This window comes from Cuculus canorus, chromosome 26 (genome assembly GCF_017976375.1).
Source record: "Cuculus canorus isolate bCucCan1 chromosome 26, bCucCan1.pri, whole genome shotgun sequence".
Lineage (NCBI taxonomy): Eukaryota > Metazoa > Chordata > Aves > Cuculiformes > Cuculidae > Cuculus > Cuculus canorus.
The window spans coordinates 1,872,946-1,897,361 of record NC_071426.1 but is presented as its reverse complement, the minus strand read 5'-3'; the positions used below and the strand labels follow the sequence as shown (position 1 = coordinate 1,897,361).

Genomic DNA, 24,416 nt, shown 5'->3' with positions numbered 1-24,416 from the left:
TTGGCCAGCTTCCTAGATGAGGAATGTATGAGGTGGTTGAGAAAAGTGGGATTGTCCATGTAGCCAGTAAGTTCAAAGAAAGGAAAGTGGTGATTTGGGCATCCGCGGATGCAGCCGGGGAATGGCTGTAGCCCATTGCAGTTAATTATGGTAAGCATAAACTGATCAGATTTGAGAACGCCGTACGTTACTTGTTCTAAATGAATTGCTTTAACAACTTCTGCAGAGAAATAATTCGGTGGGAAGTCAGAAGAGACGATTACATGGTACATTAAAACTGTTCCTACGGAGCGCAGCAGCCTGTGGTAGGAATCCCAGGACTCCAGTATTTTTAAGCCGAGCCCTTCCATTAAGCTGGGAACGATCTGTCGAGATCATCATGGAAGGGAATCAGTGCAAAGAAGACACTCTAAAATGTGCAGTTCCCTTTTCTCCAGGAGGACAGGAATTGCTTTAGCGCCCGTGGTTTGCTGGGCTGCTGAGGCAGGTGGAACGTCAGTGATGCGAATGCAGTCGCTGATGCCGAGGGAACTATTGGGATGCTAAAGTACATCAGAGGGAAGGAGAGAAGATCCACCCTCTGACACTCAGATAAAGAGACAACAAACTGGTGTCTGGGAACGCTTGTCTGCATTTGTACGCAGAATTCGTGTCAGGCTTTGCCCCGCGTGCCAGGAGTGAGAGCCCTCAGCTTACTGTCAGAGAGGAAATGGGCATTAATGTGCTCTCACCTGCGCTCTGTCTTTCCCGTGGAAACACGTTAGAGGAGGCCGAGAAGCGACTACTTCTGTAATTCTGCTCTGAAATCGCTGCCCTCTTTTCCCAAGGTGAAAGACTAATGGAATTAAATTGTAGGTGCACTGCCGGGAGAAGCAGCCCCGTCCTGTCTCGGGGTTTGTACCGACCCTCCCTTTCTTGTTGCCGGGTTTGCTTCATCTGTAGAAAGCAGAAAGTGTTTTGTTTTCCTGCCCTTCATGCTCACCGAGCCCTGCCCTGTGCCACCGCGGCGCTGCCACCAGCAACTACCGCCGCGTCGGTGCTCGCGGGCTGGGGTCCGAGATGCCACCCTGGTCCTCCTGGCGCAGCCAGGATCCTGCAGAGGAGATGCCAGCGGCTGGGATGCACAGCGATCGGAAACAGCAGGTCATAGAATCACTGGGTTGGGAAGGACCCACTGGATCATCGAGTCCAACCATAGATGGTGCAGAAGGGCAAGGAGTGGGGTTTGTCGTTGTGGTGGTTCCTAGAAGAGGCTTCTCAGCTCTCCCACGAGACATGGGGTTTGCACCTGGTCCACGTCCCTTCCTCATGGGAGGAGAAAGAAATTAAAAGAGAGAAAGAAAGGAACCAAATCTGCTTTTGCAGCTCGTGTGGAGCAAGTCAGTGAGGAATGTTTTGGGTGAAAGCCCGTCTAGAAGGGCAAACCAGAGCACGAGTGTAAACCATGACTTGCTCTGTCATGTGCTGAGGAGGCGAGAGTCCTCCAGAGGGAGGAGGGCACCGTGGCCCTGGGAATAAAAGCCTCAGCAATGGATGAAACTCTGTGTTTTCCCAGGAAATCTAAACCTGACACCAATCCCAAATACCTTCAACCAACCTCTGTAGGCAGTGGGCAGCGCAGTCTCTTGGGGAAAGGCCTTATCTCCTTCACCTCTAATTCTGACTGCTGCTCATCGGCTGCGTTCCTATTTATAGATTTTCAGCTTTCCGGAGGTGGCAAAGCCTCGATTCCCGTGTCCTGCTGTGAGCTGAAAGTACCCTCAGCCTTAAGTCATTAAATTATAATTCTGAGATGCAAACTGTTACAGGAGGAAGAAATAATTTTCCTATTTAGCACATTAAATAGCGTTGAGAACAGCGGGTTTGTATCTCTACGCATCTCCAGGGCTGTTCTTCACGGGCTGTGCTGTATCAGGCGTGGCATCTGTAACCCTAAGTCCGTATCCCTCACCACTTTCCCCAAGATCCACCGAGGACAATTCGTGTTATTAGAAGGTCTGAAATAATGGAGTGGAAGGAACGGTATCAGAATAAAAGCCTTGAGAACTGCCCCAGTCTGAGCATCAACCTCAGTAAAAAACTAAACTTTGGTGGCAATGTAAAAGCTTCTGCAGTTTTTAAATGAGCAATTTTAATTATATCCATAAATCACGTCCTGTCTCCTGCTTTTTTTTTACCTTACGTAGCAATCAGTGGCGCACGGTTTGAGTTGCAGATGGAGAGAGGTGGCTGGGCTCTCGTTACGGCTCTCTCGCACCATCCCCGCCGTTACGGTCCTGCAGTCCCTGCTCGTGCACGTTCTTTGGCTTGATAAGCGTCTTATCTGCAGTGGGTTCGAATTTTGATCCTAGCTCCAGAGAGGTACAGAGCAGACTGGTTCTACTGGGTTTGGTTCTTCAGCTCAGATGTTTTCCAGTGTTTCTGTGACTTCCCTTACGAACCGCTTTGCAGCTTCTGTTTGAGATGTGCACAAATCTGTTAATTGCCTTGGTTTTTCTTCCCTGCAATCTGTGCCCAGAGGCAGAGTGGGGAGGTAGGAGAGCGGCAAAGCCTTTTCCTGCTCAGGGAGCTGTGGTTGCTGCTCCTGGGGGTGAGTTGGGGGTCTTTGCCGTGGGTCCAGTGACCCCCTCTGAGGGTGCAGCTTTTGCTGTTCCACAGCACAGGGTACGCGATGGGCTGTGCTCCCTATTTCTGGTGCTCTGGAGGGGTTGGTTCAGGGCTGCCGATGCTTTTAGGCTCCTTTTTGCCAAGAAATAAACCTTGCGTGCCTGTGTCCCGCGTACTACTCCAGGGTCCGGCACAGTCCCCCACCCCGGCTACTCCCTTGTTAACCTGCTCAGCCGCCGTGCTGCTGTGCTCACATCGACTTCTCCGCTGCTTACAGCACAACATAATAAAATGCAGCATATTTACTCAGAAAACAACTTCTACCTGTGGCGATCAAATAAACAATAAAGGGAAAGCAGCTGAGGCAGCTCAGGGATTTGTTAGAAGGCGAAAACCCCAAACCGAACAAAACCCAAACTCCCGCAAAATAGAACCAACCGTATTTCGTAACGTTTCTGCTTCGAGCCCTCTGAGATGTTATTTCTGGTTCGGTGGCTCTCGGTTGGCCAGCAGCTAAAGCAACAGCTTTATAAATAGTTGTTTGTTGTTGTAGCTGCGAAGGGCTAAAATTAGCCAAGCAAGGGCTGCGTTGCGGTCAAGGGATGCAGACAGGTACCGCAGCCAAGAGTAAATCCGTCAGGCAAACGAGCTGCTGGCTGCCAGCGTTTGGCCGGGCACCTGGTACCCGCGCCAGGCTTCCAGTTCTGACCTTCAGATGAAGGTGCAGAGTCACCGGCTCCCGGGGATGAGCGGCTGCTTCTGCAAACGCGGCTGTTCGCTGCGGTGGATAAATCAGAGTCCATCCCTATGAATTAAAAAAAGAAAATTCCTAAGTGGTTTAGCACCTAAATACACTAAAAAGGAATTGCCCTCATCACCAAAAACCCAGAGGAACGAGTGAGGCTTCGTGTGCTCGTGAGTCCGAGCCCCAGGATGCTGTGTGGGGGTGTCCCAGGCAATGCCGTGCTGATGAGCTTTGGGGTCTGTGGTCTCTGGGGGGATTTGCCTGGAAACCCTGCTCGCTCTGTGCCTTTCCTAAATATTCCTTTAGGCTTCACAAATGCTTGGATACCCTGGCCTAGAACAATAAATAGCTGGGTTACTCTACAGAGAAATGTCTAGGAACTTGGGAATGAAATTTGAGGTCTGAATACCTTCTAATTAATTAGAATTTTGCTGGGGGCAAAGGTTAATGCTATTTTTTTCTCTGTTCTTCAGCCGTTTTCACTCATTTTTACTTTCCAGCTCCCATTTTGATTCTGAACAGCCTGTAGCCCATGCACGCAGGTGTTTTTCCTCCCTGCACAGCCCTGAGCTTGCCCTCAGCCCGCACTGAAACACGCAGCCGGTGCTGAGGAGTGTGCACAGGTAATGACTCTGGGTTTTCTTCGCAGGGCTGAAGCGTAGCTACACGTGCAACACCTGCAGCGTCACCCTCAACTCCATAGAGCAGTACCACGCGCACCTGAAGGGCTCCAAACATCAGACCAAGTGGGTATCTTCATGCTTTTCCTGGTGGTCTCCTGTCTGTCCGTGTCTACTTGGGTCAATATAGACAATGCTCTGAATATGCATATAACGATGCTCTGAGTGTATATAATACCGCTGTCATCTGAGAAGCTCAGGGTGTTTTGCAAACACATATATTGGAGTCACTTCCAGCTTCCAGAGTCCCTCCGAAGCGGAGAGGGCTGTTTGCTCTTGTTTTCCTGCGGGTCACGGCGTTCCCCAGTGAGATCCCTCTGACTGCTCATCCTGATTCCCACGCAGCCCGCTGTGTTTTGCTGCTGGAGGTTTGTCCTGGTTTCGTGGGTTTCTGCCTGCGGGCTCTGGGATGATGCTACAAGCTTAGCTGCGCTGTGGAGCCGTGAGCCTGGAGATGTCCCAGGGATGGGGGCTCCTGCCTGCGGAGCTGATGTGTTAAGGAGATGTCCCTTGTCCTCAGCCTGTCCTTCCTTTTGGCTCCTGGGCCAGGAGCGCTCCTTCCTTCTGCTCATCCGCTTACAACACAAAGCTTATGGCTTTGCACATCTCTTTGTCGTCTGGTCCCAATGCCACAAGCATTTGTGCTTAATGACACCCGAGTTTGCAGCTCCTTTCATGTGTTAAACCTCAGAAGAGACACTGGGAGGGTAATGGGATTAGATGTTTCCAAGTGAAAATGTTTGTGCTGTGATTTAGAGCAATTACGTTTTGCCCAACTTTTAAGACTTGGAGGGAGTCTTCTCTATCAATGAGTACAAATTATTGAAAGGAAGTGATAAAGATACCTGGTACTAAAGAACAGATTAATGAACTAATCTCTCTTAATACACTTACATGTGAGCTCTGGGAACCCTTTCAGGCTGTAGCGCTCAGGACTGCCCAGATTAGAAGAGGGATATAAAAGGTGCCATTAGTTTCTGAAACGCTGCAGGTGGCTTTGAGGGCAGTCTGAAAGCCGAGGCGGGATAAGCAGAAGCAGCAGGAGGTGTGAATGTCTAATTTTGGTTGAGCTACCAGGGGATAAATGCAGGCCTTCCCCTGATGATGTAAGACCTTCAAAGGGTCCCGGTATTATTCACATTAGCTCTATCCCATTTATTCACAGAGACATTTGAATGTCTTCCAAATGTTCCCCTTTCTGGACCTGAGGATATAGCCATAGTCAGGATCTCAATTAGCAGAAGACTTTCTAATGAGGTGAGGTTTTCCCTCCCTCTCTTTGCAAAAGGATGGGTGGAAGGAGAAGCGGTTGTTGAGGGGCTGCAGTGATCCAGCCCCACTCAAGCCAGAGAGATGTGGGTTTAGGCTGTGCCGTGAGCAACCTGGGACCTTCAGTGAGTCCTGTGCTGCCTCAGTTTCCCCTCCTCTTGTAGCACATCTCCCTGGTGCTGTGTCCCGGCTCCACCAGGTTACAGTCAGCACTGACGGGGTCTGCGTCTGTACCCTTCCAACAACCTCCTCCTGCTGGAAAACAGAGCTGGCAGCTCTTCCCCTTGGAAACCTGGAATGAGAGCAGCTGTGCTGCGCTGCCCGGGCACAGAGCTGCAATCGATCCTTCCCCTGCCAGTCCTTCCGAGTTTGTGTTATTATTATTGCTGTTGCTGCTGGTGTTATTGCAAAGGGGAAAGGAGTTCATTTCAAATCAGAGCAGCCTTACGGAAGGGAAACGTGGACGTGCAGAAAAGACGCACTACGTCTTTCCAGTGTCAAGAAGACACCTCGCATGCTGTGTTTTATACCCACACCCTCTGCTCTTCTTTTTCAGTCCCCTCACAGGCATTCCCAGAGCTTTCTGGAGCTCTGAAAGCACATGGGTTATTGATAGAAAGGCCCATTTCTCTTTCATCTCCGCAAGGACCAAGGCAGCTCGTGCAGGGAACGCCGGAGCAGCGCAGCCCTGCGGGACTCCCGCTTTAAGGACCTTCCTCTTTCACAAATTAATATTCTTATCAGCCTTTCTAAATTTAGTTTCTTATCTTTTATTCATAATGACTTAAATCTGGTCCCAAGAGATTTTCATGGGCCTTCAGTGCAGGAGGAGAAAGAAAGGAATAAATTCAAAAGAAAGTATGTTACAAATGTAATAATGGAATGGCAATTAGCGACATTCGTCTGACCAATTTCTATGGGAAATTGCTCTGATTATTCTATTTCCTCCATCCATTGTTCCTCCTTGCACGGTTTTCTTTGAGGCCAAGCATCCAAGCACAGACGGATCTCTCTAATGCCTACAGGAAAGCGCAGAAGCAGAGGAGACAATGGATGGGCAGCTTGGGTTTGTGCATAACAAAAGCTCTTCCCACTCCGTAATTAGTATGTAACCAGATTTTACTCCCCTTGTTTAAAGCTGGTTTTGCAGCTTCATTGTCCTCTGTGCAGAACGGGATGATCTTAAGGTCTCTTCCAACCCAAACCATCCTATGATTCTGTGATACGGGACTGAGGAAAGGACTACCCATATCTTTTACCCATAAGCAGTTATCACCCCTGGGCTGAGGGCTTTATAAGAGCCATACGCATGAGTGAGGTGCACCTCAGGGTGAACTGGGGGGGTCTCCTGACCGCAGTTCTTCCTTTTGCCTCGCGCACAACGATGACCTTGACCGCGGTGTTTGTACAGAGCCGGTTGTGCACGTCGGGCGCTGGTGGTCATCTTCATTTCTAGAGCTGTAAATTAATGCATTACGAAAAGTTATTCTATATCGCATCTTCACTGTTGTGTGAGTGACTCACGAGCCCTCAGCTGAGCCCGGTTTCCAAGGCAAAGGGATGTGCAGGGCAGCAGCAACACAACAGATCTTGACAGGACTGTGTTTTCATAGCTTTCTACAAGCGATTTCCTCTTCTGCACAAAGAAAGTTAATTTTGAAATCCAAACCCGGTCCTTCCGCCGAGTTCCCGCTGTCGCGTTGTCCCTGAGAAAGGCTGGGGCATCGCAGCAGCTTGGCTCTCGGGCACGGGGGAAAGCAGGTGTCAGCGTGCTCCGTGATGGGGCAGGAGGCGAATGAGCCGTCCCTCCTGCCAACCTCGGCGAGCGCTTTGCCCACTGGTTTTTGCTGCTCTCATTATTGTTGGTTAGTGTCAAGAGTGTCCTCTTCCTTACAACTCAGCCTGAAGCCAGGGGATTGCGGTTGCCAAGGCAACAAAACATTTTGTGTAGCTGTCATCCTTCATATAATTAAAAAAAAACACAAAAAAAAAAATGAAAGGGGGAGCAGTTTGTAAAGGAAAAGGGGTTGTGCTCTGGGCCAGGTTAGCAGGACAGGGGATTGCAGGCTGGAAACACCCAAAAAATACCAAAGAGAAGAGTCTACTGGTAAAGCTGATTTAGGAGAGAAGAACTTTTATGAAGGATGAGTCGAATTGTGGATATTTATTATAGTTCTTGAGAGCTCCCCAGAGATCAACATGCAGCCCAGCCGCTGCTAGAGCTGCTTTAAATAACCCACCGCCGAGCAGCCCTGAGCTGGTGCTTAGCAGGCAGTGTTGTATGGACTCCGTCGCTCTGGGTGCGGGAGCTGAGGGTGCCAGAGCTCCGTTAGCACGGCGGGAACGGAAGGCTGCGTGCCCTGCGGCTGCCCCGTTCCCCCGCTGGGGCTGGGGCTTGGGGGGAGGGAGCTCAGCTGCTTATTTATGGGAATTTCAGGGGAAGCCTGAGTGCTTCTGACTGAATTTGTTTGACCGAAAGATGGGAAAATGGGGGAGCTGAGGGGAAGGAGCTGGAAGTGTCTTGGCTGGTATTTTGGTGTTGAATAAAAGATGCAGGAGGAGGCAGCTAATATCGAGCCAGCACCGAGCCCACCAGCCAATGAATATGCAAAGCAAGTTAATGTCTACTTGCTCCCAGTTTTTCTCCAGGGTGCAGAATACACTTCGAGCTGTATATTTGAAAATAAAGGAGAAACGCATCCTTTTTTTTCTTTTTTATCTTATCATAAAGCCAGGAATTGGGGCTAGAGTCAGACACGGGAGGATGTTTCTTTTAAGGCATCCAGTCTGCTTACGTCAGGGGTCAGGCAGTGTTCACCATCGCTCTGATGGGAATATGCACGGAGCCGCTGAGCGAGGGCCGCTGTTTAAAAGGCTCTGGAGAGGGGATCCCCAGCTCAGGGCTGTGCTGAGCAGCGCTGGTGACCGCACGCACAGGAGCAGGTTCTGAAACGTGGCCGGACTCTGGAACATCTGCAGCGGGGAGGAGCACAAAACCCTTTAATTAGGGATTTATGAACTGTGTAGAGATGATTGAGTCATTGTTTGACTTGCTTTCCAGAAATAGAAGTGAGGTTTTTTTCAACTCCCCTTCTCCCTCCTCCTCCGCAGCGAGCAGAAGAGCAGTAGGATGCCGAGCGAGGCATGAGGTCGTGGCCTCTTCCAGGGGGATGCAGGCAGTGCTGGCAGCTCTGTTTCTATGGGGACTGGTGGCAGCCGAAATCTCGGCTCCCGAGGAGCTGTGGGAAGGAAGGGCGCGTTATCGCAGAAGTGTTGGGAGAGAACCACACGCCAACCGCGTTCCTTCCTGCTCACCATAGGCTGAGAGAAGCAAAACTTCCCTCTTTTCTGCTTTATGTAAACTGGAAAGAGGAAAAATCACTGCTAACGATGATTTGCAACAAACAACAGGAAATTAAAGTCCTGGGTAGTTGTGAAAGAAGCCAGAGGAGATTCATATGCTTGTGCGGAATATTAACGTAGGGCTTTGCACCAAGCGATTCCCTCCTTTAATGAGCACGAGTGGGCGGTGGGACGGGGGTCAGGGCACTGCGTCCATCGCTGCATCCCAGAGAAAAGAGCTTTGTTTGGGGAAGAGGCACCGGAGGGTGCGGTACCAGGTCTGGAGTGGCTCCTCAGGGGCTTATGGAAGAGAGGACCAAGGATGCTGTTGGCCCGTTTGATGTGAGCACCAACGCTGGGGTATCCACAGATTTCCAAAACACTGTAATGCCGTGCCGGATCGGAGAGCCGTGAGCCGTGCTCCGACGTTCTGGCTGTCAGTGACTGGAGCCTGAGCTGCAGCCCTAGTAATTACGAGTCTGACTATAAGGGGATAATGATTCCCACGTCCATAAAGAAGAATTTCATCTTCTTGCATTTAGTTTGTCTCTTTGATCAACCAGTCCTCTCTGCCACGTCTAGAGCTCGCTAGTGCGTTCGGGGTTTTATAACCGCTCATTTACACATTCATGGATGCTAATACACGTCTCGCTTTCCCTTTCAAACTCAGGGTTTCTGGTTTGCAGATGAAAGAGGGGAGACTGAGAGGAGATCTTAGGAAGAAATGTTTTGCTGTGAGGGTGGGGAGGCCCTGACCCAGGTTGCCCAGAAAAGTGGTGCTGCCCCATCCCTGGAGGGGTTCAAGACCAGGTTGGATGGGGCTTGGAGCCTCTGATCCAACGGGAGGTGTCCCTGCCCATAGGGTGGGACTGGATGGGCTTTAAGGTCCCTTCCAACCCAAACCGCTCCATGATTCTATCATTTGTGCAGAGAGGAGCAAATCCAGCAGCTATCGTTGGGGTACAATCAATTCAGCCAACCAAGGAACTCAGTGTTCAATCCAAACGAATTCCTGGGAGCTGTGAATGGACATTTCCACTTTGGAAGGTGTGCTCGTAAGACCTTCCTGCGCTGCCCCGGGAAAGCTCAGCTGATTTACAGCCTGCAAATCAATATATTTCCAATAAATTTCAGGAAATCATAGTAAATATCTGAGTTGAACCCTGCACTTTTCATCAAAACCACATCGCTTTGTTCCTACCTGGATGACTGCAGCTTTTAGTAGGAGCAGTAGCATTTTCCATGTGTTTGCTGTAATGTGGAGTGACTGCGGCTTAAAATATAGAGAAGCCTTTAGAGTGGTAATAACTCCAGAAGATGAATAGTTCTAAAAGGTAGATGGAATTAAAAGGCATTTTTAATTTGTCATTATTTCAGTTCCAGAGAGCAGCTGAATAATTACGCTGACTTAGAAGAGAGAGGGTGTAATACTTTCTCTCATTATAGGATTAAATTGTCTCCTTTCCCTTTTAATGTGAGCGAAAATAAAGGTATCTCTGATATCTTCTGGTTTGATCATAGTCTGAAAGTCCCAGCGTGGCTGTTGCAGCTTTGTGTCGTGGTCTGGGGTGTACGGATTAATTATTTTAATGTAAAGTGTAAACGTGGGACTGATGCCTCGAAGCGCAAACCTGAGATCACCGACGATAAATGAGAAATTCCTCATTGGCCACAAATGCAGTGGGTTGAAAGCAAGGCAAGTTTCGCAGAGTTTGATTGGCTCTTCAGTAATTTCATAGCGAGGACCTAAAAAAAAGTATGATTTTTTCACATTTACAAGAGTTTTAGTCCATCAAAATACAAAACAGACCTTAAAGTTGTAAACTCACCCCATATCTCAGGACTGGGTCGTGATGGAGCTGCTGATGGAGGCGATGGGGGGAAGGGAACGAGGGGCAAGGGTGGGAGCGGAGAGGTGTGAGCAGAGCTCCAGGGGTGACCGAGGCAGCTCGGACGGAGGGTGACTCTGCCGCGGTTCTCTCTTGCAGCCTGAAGAACCAGTAGCAGATCCTCAGTGCAGAGGAGGAGAACCAGCGAGGCTCCTTCTGCGGAGAGGAACTGGTCAGCATGGAGAGGATGCTTTCTGGGACAGTGATCCTGTGTGGATTCGATAATTAACATGTAACTAACCTTCGCCTTGGACAAATACATGGATTTCTTTTTTTTTTTTTTTTAAATTTGTGGTGAGTTAAAATATTTCAATGGATTTTTTTACCCTTTCAAGATAATATTTATTCAGCACAGAGTCCAGAGTACGATACTGATCCTGTAAATACAGCACTTAATCATCACTCATCTTCAGAGACAGTGGAAACAAAATATTTTGCTTTTTCATATTTATTCTTAGATTTCGCCCGAAGTATAAAATTATCCTCTTGCATTATCCATGGTAGTGATGTAATCAGTCTCCAACCAGAAATAAACATACTTTCTTCACCTGCTCCAGCATGGTTTGTGTCAACACATATAGAGCAGCAAAGAATGAATCACAGGGATTGTATAATGGATGAATTTTCTCCTTTCCTCTTTGTCTTCAGAGAAGCGAAAGGCTCGCTGAGCAAAGGAAACTAAAATGAGAAGCCTAAAATCCTTTTCCTGCCGGTAGGATTCCTATAGGCTGATGGAAGCCGTTTGCTTTATCGACGTCGAAGCTGCAAACCCAAAGCCGGAGGCTTCCCGCGGTCCCTGGGAGCCTCCGGGAGAGCCACGGGACGGCAGCGAGACCCGACTGGTGGCAACATCCGAGCTCGCCAGTCCATCCCGCGAGGGTGGCTCCAGCTGAGCGTGGCACCGACACACCTGTAGGCAGAGGCAGTGGGGACAGTGGTGATGGGGACGGCTGCGCAAAGGATGGTTTCAGGACTGACCGTCGTGTGTCCTCAGAGCTGCGGGCGCAGAGGGTGAGCCCTCCCCAGAATCCGGGCTCTGCACCCCTCTTAGCAGCGCTGAGCTCTGTGCTGGGGCAGAAATCCTCCAGGGATGGAGGATCCGGTGCTCTGGGAGCCGCACCGACCGCAGAGCTGTGCCGAGGCACCAGTCGGCACCGTGCAGCCTCCCCAGTCGCTCGGTGCCGGAGCCGGCGCTGCTGAGCTGCGGGTCTCCGGCCAAGCTCCGCTGTTTCCATCAATGTGGGCAGAGGGTTTGGACCTGGAGGCTTTCCCTGCAGTGCAAAACCCCGCGTGTTGCTGCTGTGTTTGCAGTGTGATCCATGAGGCGTTCATCAGGGCTGCAAGGAGGGTCGGAGCCCCTACGGGTGCGATGGAGCATCTCCAGCAGCGCTCGGTCCCACCACCCATCCAGGAGCCCCTGCGGTTCCGGGGTTTCCTTGCTCACAGGGAGGAAGAACTCGAAGGATTTCAAAAGACACAAGATTGACCACAAACCAGCCTTAACTGCCCACGAGGAGCGGCGTCCGTGCGGACCCCAGCTGCGTCCCAGGCTGCAGCGCTTTGGTGCTCGACGATAGGGAAGGTCTTTATTCTTCATTGGCTTTCAGGGAAGAGGAAATGAAAGTAACTTCATCCACTGGAAAGAGGGAGCACATGGATTTTGGGTTTTCTACTGCGATCAGCACCAAGAGCCCAGATTTCCACCTTAACCCACTGCAATGCCAAGGGCTGCAATAAATGTGATCCTGTCTCACATAGGCACTGCGAGCGATGCAGAGCAAACCTCGCTGTGCCCTCTTCCCCGAGCTCGGTGAGTGCACTTTGCATGCAGAGAACCTGTCTAGAGACGAAGCACCACCGTTTTACAGAGCACTCCGGTTGTTTTACGTCTGTGTAGCAGCACAATTCTTCAGAGACTGTGGCCATTTCCTTGCTTCTGCATCTCTGAAATAACAGGCTTTGACATTTCCTTTTCATGCACACTCGGCTGGAGGCTCTCCTGTGTCTTTGGAAGGGAGCAGTGATGTGTGCCGCTCCATCAGTTCATTTGCCAGGAACCCCAGCAAGGTGCACATCTCCAGGAGAGCAGTGACCCCGCTGCTTCTGGCTCTGTGTCGGGAAAACTCCTCGTTGAACTCACAGCTCACCACCGGCGCCTGCAGGTTGGTGCCTTTCCTGCCAAGTGAACAAATTGTCCGTAGAGGATTAATCTTTGCCCTCCATCCGCTCCTCTGCACCTTAATAAACCAAAGCGAAGTGAGTTGCTCTGTGTTTTGGGGCTGAGTGACGCCGTGTGTTTCAGACGAGAGATGTTGGGGCGCGTTACTCAGAAGACTGCAAACGTCATTTTATGTGTTCATAGAATTATTGTTGCATATCTGTAAAATGGTAGTCCGTAAGATAGCAAGCTCTGTCGCAGCGGACGCCGTCGGCACTGCTTAGTGACCTTGATCCGTTTGATTTTGAGGGCGGCAACACCCAAGGGTTGGTGCAGCAGAGCAGTCTGGAGCGGCAGATATGCTCTTGAAACCAAGGCAGCTTTATTGTCAGCCTCTGATGAATGATATATTTGGGGAAAGGCAATATTTAAAGACTTTAAGTCACAAGGCAGCACGTGCCAAGAAGTGACTGTCCTGAAGGCAGCACCGCTACCCGCAGGGCTCCATCACTACGTGCAGCTCTGCCCGTAAATGAGCCCGTGGGATGGAGGGGAGCAGGCTGTGCCTGGAGGGGACCTTGGGGTGCCGCAGGAAGGAGAATAGGCTCAATCTGCTGCTTGCAGGGTTCTGCTTTTCTTGTCTTTCCCCACCATGGGAAGTTCATCTTCCGTGGCCGGCTGGAGCGAGCGGGGGGCTGCAGGCTGCTGTGGGGGCATTGCCGCGGCAGCACCGTGATGTGCGCCCGGGAAGCCGCTTTGGCTCTCCTTCACACGGATGATATTGTCTAACTGGCTTCTTAATTACCGTTTCATCTGGGACCCTCAAATCGCTCACTACCTCGCTGCTAAGGTCATCCTTTTAATGAAAACAAACCTATATTTTTTTTGTGGTAGAAATGATTCTTTACCTTGAAAAAGCAATTAAAAGCCCAAACTTAACAGATTTATTTTTAGAAGCCTCCAGATCTTTGGGAGAGAAGGGAAATAATTCTCCCAAATAAGGAGGGAAGTCAAGAATAGATGTTGCTCCACGGAAGCCCATGTTCCATCGCCTGCCAGCAGTGAAGGCTAAATAGATCCCTTCTAGTCGAAGAAATGAGACTCCTGTGCTTTGGGCTTGGGTTGTGTTTTGCCATAACACATGAAATCTGTTGGCAAATATCCTTAATAGGCAATGTTCAGTGATTTATCTTCATTTGGCATTTAATCCAAGGGATGTGCTACCTCTGTGTAACGGCAGGGCTAACTGCTTGGCAGAAGAGAGAAATCCTCTTGGTCATCTTCGTGTGTGTGGAAATGAGTGTGGAAGTCGTCGTGTGCGGTAGCAGATGGTACAGGCGATGTGGAGCAAAGCCCCTCGCTCGTCTCTTTGAGCTGTGCCGGGTAGGAGGACAGACACAAACCTCATGGTGCAGTTTGCCAGATTGTCTTTATCTGCTTTGAAAAGCTATGGTTTGTTTTGGTTTAGTACGGTTTAGCTTAGACGGGAGCAGCAGGCACAGGCTCAGCCCAGCCCTGGGGTTTGCTTCAAACGGATGTACAGGATGCTGTTACAGACTCGAAGAACACCTGCTGCTCGCACAGCGACAAACCAAGTAAGTCACAAATGCCTCTCGTGTACAGCCTGCCTGGAAGGGATTTTCCCCTTCGCTTTGCTCCCTTGTATTGCTGGGGGAGAGTGGGAGCCCTGGAGCTCATCACAAGCTCTCATCCCTTCAGTGCTCTGATTTTATGGGACGGGTTTAGAAAATATTCTGGGCTGTCTCATGTGCCTCTCTCTGCATGTGCTCACGTCCGAGAGAACTGCGTCGTTGTTATGTGTACAACACCACGGTGGTGTTCAGAGGCTCCTGCACCTACAGCTTTCTCCCCTTGGAAAGCTCACGGCAGAGGTTGGTGCCTGTGAATTGTTATTCCCTGCACCATGCTCCGGGTCTGTACTTTGCAGGGCACCAGCCAGCAGCATCTCCCTTTTCGTAACAGAGAGAAGGAACAGAATCAGAGGAGAGATCTTTGCTCTCCTGCATCCTGGAGCTCATGGGCAGCCTCGGTCCCGGCTGGGCTGCAGGGTCTGCTTGTGCCTTCAGCCTTGCGAAGGGAAGGGTCAGATGAGCTCTGGAATCTAATTGTTTACTCTCTGGAGCCTGTAAAAGATACTGAAGAAGCTCTAACGATTAATTTGTGCTCTTGCTTCAATGCCTGTCATGTGTGGAGGAGAATGGGTTGTTCACAGATGAGTAAGCATCTCCTTAGGTTTCATAGCTGTGGGGCTGTTTCATTTGTTGTGTTTTGGGTAATGACATGAGACGCCAGTGTTTCTGACGCTAAACTGCCTCTTTACACAGAGGATGATTTACAGAAATAGGCCACATCACTCATGCATGTGCAGCCTGACTTTTTGAGCCTCCTTTCCCCCGAATTCTTCTTCCCGCAGCCTCCGCGCCTCCCCCCGAGCTGCACTCCGGGTGCTGCAGAGGCGATTTTGTCAGGAGAGGGGAAAAAAACCTCCTAACTTGTGTGCTCAAGTCATCACTACGAGCTAATTGCAGCAAATTAATTACAGCACAAACACAATTTCTTTCCCTTGGCAGGTGTGTCGATAGCTCTGCTGCAGGAAGGTGGGTTGGAGTCAGCCGCCCGTACCCAGCCCGTCCAAGGCTGTTTGCCCATCTCCGCAGCCTGTCCGGAGCTGGTGGCTCACTTGGTCTAAGAGAATGTCTAAAGAGAGAGCACCTGTCTCTAGTTTAGAAGAATCCAGGGTTTATGTTACTCCGGCAGTTTTCAGGTGGACGCTTTGTGCTGTGACACTGCAGAGGTGAAAAAGCCGTGTGTGTGCGAGAGCGGAAGGTTGAACGCTACGGATGGAATCAACACATCCCACAGCACCCGCCCTGCTCAGCGAGAGGCACAGAGGTGAGAATGAGATCCCAACACATCCCCCTGCCCTGCCCGCTTCCGAACTGCAGGAACTGGAGCAGCGCACTGTTCGCATTTGCTGCCAGCGTTGCCCTGGTCCAGTCAATCAGGCTTTGGTTCCAAAAATCCTTTTAATCTCTTGCTTTCCCTACGTTCATTAGGCCTTCAAAGCAAGACATAAAAAGGCAAATCTCATAGTGGTAAGTCAGTGATCCCTGCAGAAATGCCTCTGGATTGCATGCTTGTCTCTGATGTCGGGGCTGGTGCGGCGCTCCGGCTCAGGCGCTGCGTGCAGATCCATGAGAGAGCTTTGAAATGGATGCGGTGCAGCCGTTGCATCCCCTCAAGGTTACTTTAAACTGAAGGAGGGAAACATTTGCATAGATTTTCTTCATTAAAAAAAACCCGAAAAACATACTCAGAACATCCATACCTTACAGAATTCCATTTTCTCTCTTCTGGCCCAAATGTTTTCCCAGCTTAAAATTCTGTGCAAGATATTCTGTAAAGGAAGGAAATCTCAGTAATTAACTGTCAGTCTGCTTGTGTCTTGCCACACACGCTTCGCAGAAGCAGTGCTAACTGGAATACCGCCGGCACTGGGAGACAGCTGGAAATGTCGTTATTAACACCAAAACTGCAATCTTTTCGATGTGTTTCATTGGAGTTGAGGCACACGCTAATACACTTCTGCAGGCTCTGGTGCAAAGACATCAGGTTATGTTTTGGGAGGCGAAGCGCTAACTTTCTGCGGTGTTTTATGCTCAGACATAACCCCGCACAAATAATACAGGTTTTTTAACTGCCTTCTTGTGATAAGGCAGTAGAGCTCTATGGCAACGGTGTGTAAAGTGACTCTGCCCTGCAACACGCTCCTTAATACAGAGAAATTAATCACGGGAGAAGAACGCTTCTAGGACGTAAGTGGTACTTTCTTTGTGAAGTTCCTATTGCATAGACTTAATTAGCAAGTCCTGACCTTTAAAACCACCTTCCATAAGCTTCAAATTATGGACGTGGAAGTCTGCATTCCTCCTCCTGGCTGTGCTGGCAGCTTTCTGCTCCTGTCTGGGTTCATTTGGATTCTGTGAGCGTGTGAGCAGCTGCGAATCCTCTCCTATCAGCGAGAGGCTACGGGGAACCTCCAGGTCTGCAAGAGAGGGAGGACCCAATTTGGTGGTTAAACATTCAGGATCTCCAGAGAGAGAAAGCAAATATCCATTAACATTGCAGTGTTCCCCTCTTAAATTACCGTTCTGAGCTCGGTTGCAAGACTTTGGGATGAATGCTGTAGCCTAATTTCTATTTCTAGTGTCAGAATAGGAATGATGGCTCTGGTTCTTGGGCCCAGTGATGTTTATCTTTGTTAAACACATTCTTTTGGCTTTAAGGAGCCGGGTCAGGATGCAGCTGCAGAACCCTTCGAGTCAGAGCAATGTATTGCAGTTCTCTACTGCTTTCTTATGTATTCTCTGAACCCTAAGTCACAGGAGATCTAAAGCAAACTCTATAAAAATCCTTCTCTCTGTCATATCCTCATTTCCTCAGCACCTCTGGGTATCTCATAATCCTGCCAGCACTACTAAAAATCATCTCTGAGTGCAGCCGGGACCAGATTCATATCACCCGGCAGAGGGGTTGCAGGTTGGGGTTTGCAGAGCCTGAGCAGATAGTGCTGAGACGTTATCATGGACATCTCTCCACGATGGTCTTGTCCAGATTCACCCGTCCTCTTGTGAAGGAGAGCATGTTTAACGCCATCACTACAACTGCTTGTGAGGGGCTCAGCTGTGCCAGGGTCCTTAACAGCCTCGGCCACCCTCACCTGGATGCCCCCACGCATCCCCAACCGTTGGTCCAAGAGCTGCATTGGAAGTCTTTTTGCACCCGCAGCCCTTGCTCGAGCCAACTGCTGGGAGCTGCAAGGGCCAGGGGCTCCCAAAAAGATGAGGAGGGGTCTGTGGGTACCCCACTACCCAGAGGACGGCAGCGTTGCCAGCAGAGCAGGAACCGAGGGGGCTGATGGCCATGGCAGGTCCGGAGCTTAAACGCAGAGCTGGGTGAGCGTTTCTCAGTCTTGGTGAGAAGCCCAAACACGAGGGCTCTGCTTGCAGATCCTCTCCTGGAGGCTTTGCCTATGCTGGTGCAGCGGTGGTGGGAACTCGCTGGCGTGGACTGGGTTGCTGGTTTGACAGGGAGCCCTGGAAGCAGCATCCGTAGGGCACGGCTCGCTCATCGAGCCTTGTAGCGTGCTCCTGGGTCTTTGACAATAGCTTCGCCTAATATGTTTTTAATCAGCGTGTGCATTTCAATTTGCATATTAATAGCAAGGAGATGTTATTATACGCTGCTGTTGATGAGATGGTTGTCGAGCCTATCTTCTCAGTCTGAGGAAAGAAAGGAACTGCGTCTATTGTATAAAGAACAAAACTGCAGAAAACACATGTTTTAGGATCTGCCATTCTCTGCCTCTATCTTTCTTTATCTCTGCCATTATTTTCTCTTAATAGCTCATACGGATGCATTCATTAATCTCTTTTTTTTCCCCTCATAGAACAAGGATCATTTAACAGGAGAGTAAGACAGGATTTTGTGCCTGTTGTGACAGCTCCAAGCTAGGATAAATATCACATTTTTGCTGGGCAATTTTGACTTGTAAAACAGCGAAAAGTTGACCCAGTCTTAGCGTCTGGCCCCAGCAGAGTAATTCCAGGGCTGGTAATGGATGATAGTACTGCTCACTCTCCAGGTTTCAGCATTTCAAGGCTGCTGTAGGTGTTGGCAGCGGATCATCTCGCTTTCTCTTGTTTTCTTTCTGCCTTTCCCATCCCCTTCCTTGGTTATTCCCTGCTGTTTCAGACGCACAGACCTTCAGCAGAGCCACTTCCTGAGGGCTCTTCCCGCTTTCAACTTTGGGAGGTGATTTTCTGTGCTCTGTTTTGGCGCTCCGCCTTCCCTCCCCTGTGTCTCGGTAGGAGAATGCCCTGAAGGCAAAAGCCAAGACTGAAAATGGAAAGTCAGAAAGAGAAAATAAGAAATGAGAAATAGAAAATAAAAAAAATCCAGAGGAAAAAGCAGATCTCTACCAGCCTGGCTCCAGTAATTGCTGTGGGAGCTCCCGGCCGGAGAAGGGGCTGGAAGGAAAGCCAATCCTCTTGGCCAGCAAGGGCCGGTAGCGGAGAGCGTGCTGAGCGCTGCTGGGGCGGTGGGAGCAGCTTTAAGCCAAGTTCAGGTTTAACATCACAAGATGTTAATGTGCTTTCCTAATTTAGGATCAAAGACACAGACAGTAAAGGGCATTTGGAAGTGAGAACAGGGAGGCAGATTTATTTTTTTAATCTATTCTGCTCTGCCAACAAAGCTGCCTTTGCTGGTCCTGATGGAGCAAGGGAGAAGCAACAAGCTCCGGCAGCAGGAAACAAGATCTCCCTGCTCCTGCCTCCTATTGCTCTGGAAAGAGCAGAGCAGAACACCGGGAAAGCCACTGTCAGTCCCCTCCGGAGCATCCCCATTTGCTGTGCAAAATGACAGCAGCGGGCGCGTGACTGGGGACCAGAATAGGCACCGCTCGCGTAAACGCCACATAAATACTGAGTGACAATAGTTTGGAATAGAAACTTCTCTGCAAGCAGGGAGGCAGCACGGAATGAGGGGTTTTCAATCACGGCAGCTCCAGAAGAAAAGAAACGGGTGGCTGCTGATGTGAAATCAGTGTGCGGCTCCTGCCGCCACCCACTGCAGAGCGCGCGGGACAAAGGAACAGCGGGAAGCAGGGAAAAAAATACCCCGCGAGCGTTTGCTGTAGAGAAAGTGGCTGGAGGAATGAGCCCAGGCGAAGGCGTGGGATGGATGTTTCACTCCAGAGCTTCAATCCATTTATATAATCACAGTTGTTATCATAGTAAATGTAAATAACTGAATGAGTTCAAATTTAGTATTTGACAACACTGGCTCTTTGTGAGTACACACTGGATCCTTGCGGAAAGCCTTTATTCCATCAGACAATCTGACAACATTTTAAGCAGTCCCTTAGGCATTTAGCTAGGCCCATATTTTGTGATTTTTCTTACTCCTGGAAATGAGGGCTGCAGTCTCCAAAGCATAAAAGCCTCCTACAAGTTCATGTGTTAAGAAATTGCTTGAATCAGAAACCGTGGCAGTTTGGCATCTTGCCTCTTGCTGCATCGCTGTAGCCTATAACAACAGCGATAGTGTTACGCTGGAAATACAAAAAAAGCTGGTTTGTACCTTGTCAGCTCAAGGCAACAAATATCTAGGCTAACCCTAATTTATTCTGTAGCGGATGTAGCTGCCCTCAGCCCTCGGTGGCATCTCAGGCAGGCGGGAGAGCCACCATCCACCTCATGCGGCTGAGGAAGCATCCTTCCAGCTTAGCGGCGGCGATGGGCACCAGATGATGCGGTAGGGTTGATAGCGGAGGTTTCCCTCGGTCTAAGCCCCGTGGGGACTCCAGTCTCCATCTGGATTCCCACCCTGCACCTCCGTGGGTGCTACAGTGGGACCCTCGCCGCAGGGAGCAGAGCAGCCCCGCCACGTCGGGAAGGGCGTCTGCAACGCCGGCTCCGCATCCCAGGGTGGTACCTCCGTGGGGCTGGAGAGCTGCAGAGCCCACGCGGGCTGTCCTGCACCCTGCGCTCTGCTGGGATGGGGCTGCGCCCTTTGCTGGAGCAAAACGCCCATCCCACCACAGCCTCCAGGCTCTCAGCGGTGGAAAAATGCCACCTTGTCGGGCGAGATGAACCGCTTGGGGTTGGAAGGGGATTTTCAAAGGTCCAGATTTAACCAGCCTTCAAAAATAGATCAGAACATGTCTTTCCACCCAGAAAGGAAGAAAAGCAGGTTCAGAATAGCATCCTCTGTACGGTCCTGCTTGTGCACACGCTTTAATAAGACCAGTGTGGTCTCAACAGATAAATGACCTCAGTCCACTCGCAGCTCTGTGCTATTGATTCTATAGCCCCTCCTAATGAGGAAATGATTATCTTTGTTAGGGAATGTGGGATCTGGCAGGTGCACAGTGCTAAATAATGGAGAAGCGTCTTTGCAAGTGCCGGGGATGAGTGGGGCCCTCAGGTGGACCCCATGAGGACGCATCCTTTATGCTGCCGTTTGGAGCAGTAAGACAGAGATGCTGGTGCCAGTGGGCATTTTGGTTTAGGCTGCCAGAGGGGCTCTTGTTTTCACGGGCGTCACGGTGGAGCCTTCCTCAAGCCTCCCCTCGACGCAGTGCAAGGCGCCGGCTGCTCCAGTCTGTGCCTGTCCGCGTTCCCGCAGGTTTCGGCACCGTGCCCTTTTCCGGAGGGTTGGCCCGAGCCCTGCGTAGATCCTGCATCTTTAAATCACCAGGACTGCTGTCTCGATTCCTTCCTCCCTGTATGAGTCACTTCCTAATGCGGAGTTTTATCATAGTTCATTAGTGCGGTTGATGCAATGCAATGAATCTCAATAAAAAGGTGTTACGAACCCAAATAAGGGAAATTAAGGGATTGTAATGAAAGGTAATGCTAATTTAAAAAAAAAACCAAACACCAAACGATTCTCCCCACCCCCAATTCCCAGGGTCATTTTTGCCTTGACTTGGGCAGAGGGAAGAGCCAATATTCTGCAAATTCCCTTCTGGATCCCGGCTGGAGTTTGGTACAGCCCAAAGCCTTCTGTTCCCTGAGCCCACGGGCTCTGTGTGTGTTGGTGCTGCTCTGACATCAGGATCCGTTGCCTGCAACAAGGCAAAAGGTGATTGAATGCCCATCACGTTTGGCTTTATTGGGAATGGAGTCCAGCGGTGATTTGGGGTACGGTACTCAACGAGTCAAATAGAACGGTGCAAAGTAAAAGGGAGGACAAGGGAGTGTTCTCATCTGGCAAGAGCTACAGCAAAGCAACTTGTAGAGGAGACCAAAATCACCACTGAGCTAAAAGCCTGCAGAACAGCTAAAAGGGGAGATGACATGCTCTTTTCTAGCGATTTTACTCAGTGGGCAGTGAAGCACAGTTGATAAGCAGGGCTGTATAAATCAGCCAAGCCTGTGATACAGCCCAGCAAGCTCTGATGTAGCCTGGAAAGCTCCTTAAACAGAGCTGTTAAATCATTTGCATGAGAAAAGCAGACAAGCCCTGCTCTACCCTGGGAACCAGCCCTTTGGTAAAACTCAGCTTTATTTGGAACATTGTCCTGAATGTTACATCCATGGCCACTTGACAGTGAGAGCATCCGTGCTCTGACAACAGTCAGGCAAAAATCACAGACTTTCTGCTCTTGTGACCAAAGCTCTGGGTGTTTCCTTCTCCAAATGCCCTGGCTTCAGCCATTCCCCACCACTTGGGTGAGATCCCACCGAAGTTTCCTAGGAATGACTGCAGAGGGATGGTCTGGGCACCCTCCTGCTCAGCGGAGAGACGCTGCCCCATCCCAGCACAAAGCCACTGCTGGTCCCCAGGGGACAACAACAAGTATTTTGTCCCCTGTACAGTGCTTTTCTTTTGAAAGATGCTGGTGAGTGCAGATGTCCTAGCCCAGACCCGGAGAACAGCATCGCTCCCACCACAGAAACCGCAGTCAGCAATAACACAGGTTGCTCAGGGAGGTGGTGAACTCTCCATCCTTAGAGATACTCAGATGCCCTCTGGCTGCAGGTGGTCCACAGGTCCCTTCCAACCTCAACCACCCTGTGGCTCAGCAGAGCTGGGATGAGGTTGAGATACCTCCTGGCTTCTCTGTTGGGGTGGGGCCTCTTCTAGTTCATTTAGCAGGACGGTGCTAATAAAATACTTCTTGATCCAAAGATGTTGGCCACTGGTCTTTTACACTTGACTTTGGCTGCAGGAGCTGCCGCGGTCGGTTTTGGTGGACGCTCGGAGAAGGGCAGTGCTGGAATCAAATGCAATGTGGTGGGTGCAGCAAAAGCGAAGCAATAACAGTGTCAGGTGCTGAGTGTTTCTTTCTGGGATTACTCCGTAAAGCCTTCAGAGCTTGGACTGTGCTGGGTTTTGGCGAGACAGGGTTGGGTCTCTGCCGTGGGGAAGGAGCAGCCCTGCTCCTCAACTGCCTGACGCTGATGGTGCCGTCGCTGCTGCTTCCCGGGGCTCGGTGGGTGCGGGTCGGTGACAGCCAGTGGCAGGAAAGGCACCAGCTGGTGATTATTCATCCCTGTGGCACCATGCTTGGCTTGGGAATAGGATGCTATGCAGAAAGGCTGCTCCTCCTGCTAATTAAAAATACCGTGTGCGCTCTTCTGCAGCACGGATGCTTCCCGAGACCCAGCTGTGTCTTCCTAGCTCCGGGTCAGATCTGTTTGTGTGCTCACACTGGTTCAACTGGTGATGGGCAGAGATGCAGAGCACAGATGTAAACCAAGAACGAGCCTTCCCGGGGCAGACATCAGCCGAGACACCTCCCTGCCTTCAGGACCCAGGTTTCCACTTCACCACCCCATTTTCCAGCTCTAATCCCAGCGACAGCGACGTCTGGTAGAGTCCTGTTGACTTTTACCCTCCTAATTAGTTCTATGTAATTTAGTATTCGTGTTGTAGTGCTAATGTAAGGATATAGGCTAATTAAAGTTTATAGTGCAATCTACTCCTTTCTTATTAGAGTATGCAATATAGTTAGGAAATGGACAGGATTTAGGGAATGTGTATCCTTCCTTGGGTCTGAAACAAACAACAAACTTCAAACAGACTGGAAAAAATCCGGCTTCATTTTGACATAATTATGACAACAAATTAGATGGTTTGGAGGAAAAAAAGTAGTAAGCACTGATAAAATGAAGCATTATAAACCTCATGTATAATTTCAGATTTGGGAGCTTTAAATAGCATTTACCATCGCCTGATGTCACAGTATTTAAATAAATGTGTTGTTTTGCATTGGACAAAAAACCGGGAGCCGTTCCTTGCCGGAGGTGAACTGCGGACATTGTGGTTTGTGTTGAGGGAGTTTTGTCTCTCCGTTGCCGGTCAGCGTCGTGCGTTTTGTTTGTGAGAATGCCCGACCCGGTGCTTTCTGTTCTGAGAACAGGCTACTTGCGTTTGTACCATTTCTAAAGAGAGCACAACCACGGACGTGTATTTCGAAAGGAATGGTAGAAATAAATCATTTCAAATCTATGCTCTGTGTTTGGATTTTGGGGTATTTTTGGGGTTTTTTGGGGGGTTTTTTTGAGTATTTATTTCAATTGCACCTTTTTTCTGCCAGCTGAATGTTGCTCCCCGGGAGATGCTCCGGGTGGTGGGATGCCTCTTTGGTTCACCCCGACACCTCACAGCCATCAGGCTCTCCCTCTCCCACTTCCACTTTACCTGCATTCTGCACGGCTGCAGCCGCAGCCTTTCCGTGGGGAGCGGGAGCCGTGGTTCCCACCCTCTGGAAGACCCAACGTTGGGTTGGGCAGTGCCGTGGCGCTGGCAAAGCCCTGTCGCGGCACAGCGGCGTGCCAGGAGCTGGCAGCGATGCAGGCAGCTCCGTGAGTCACCGTCTGGCAAGGGCAGAGCCCCCCGGCAGCTTTCCACCGGGAGAAGAGACGGGAAAACAGGGCTGGGAGTAACGAGGGGAGCTCGGGAATTAATCCATCACTCGCCCAGCTCCGTGGGCACCGTGGCAAACCGGACCCTGCCTCCCCTCTGCCTCTGTGCATCCATGCTGTGCAACGGAGGGAGATTTTAAAGGCAAACCAACAACTCTGACCCATTTCTCTTTGCACAGCAACGCCAGGCGTGTCCCGGGAGGCGCCTTCGGAAAGGCCTCAGAGGCATGTAGCGGCGCTTTCTCTTGGAAGTTGATCTTCAGAGCA

The 24,416-nt window shown here is 50.3% G+C and overlaps 1 protein-coding gene across 4 annotated transcripts in view; it reads left to right on the top strand.

Annotated features, from left to right (window-relative positions):
- The window catches only part of ZMAT4 (zinc finger matrin-type 4), a 209,000-nt gene that overhangs the window by 152,119 nt on the left and 32,465 nt on the right, over positions 1–24,416 (top strand). Inside the window, exons 7-10 of one of the 4 annotated variants that reach the window (XM_054049702.1) lie at positions 4,002–4,098; positions 10,632–14,073; positions 14,159–14,285; positions 15,282–15,603. In XM_054049702.1, the coding sequence (XP_053905677.1) occupies positions 4,002–4,098; positions 10,632–10,647 (113 nt within the window). In that variant the 3' untranslated portion in view covers positions 10,648–14,073; positions 14,159–14,285; positions 15,282–15,603. Of the gene's footprint in view, positions 1–4,001; positions 4,099–10,631; positions 14,286–15,281; positions 15,604–22,865; positions 23,732–24,416 lie in introns of those variants that run through there. The other 3 variants (XM_054049703.1, XM_054049704.1, XM_054049701.1) reach the window with 3 other exon arrangements.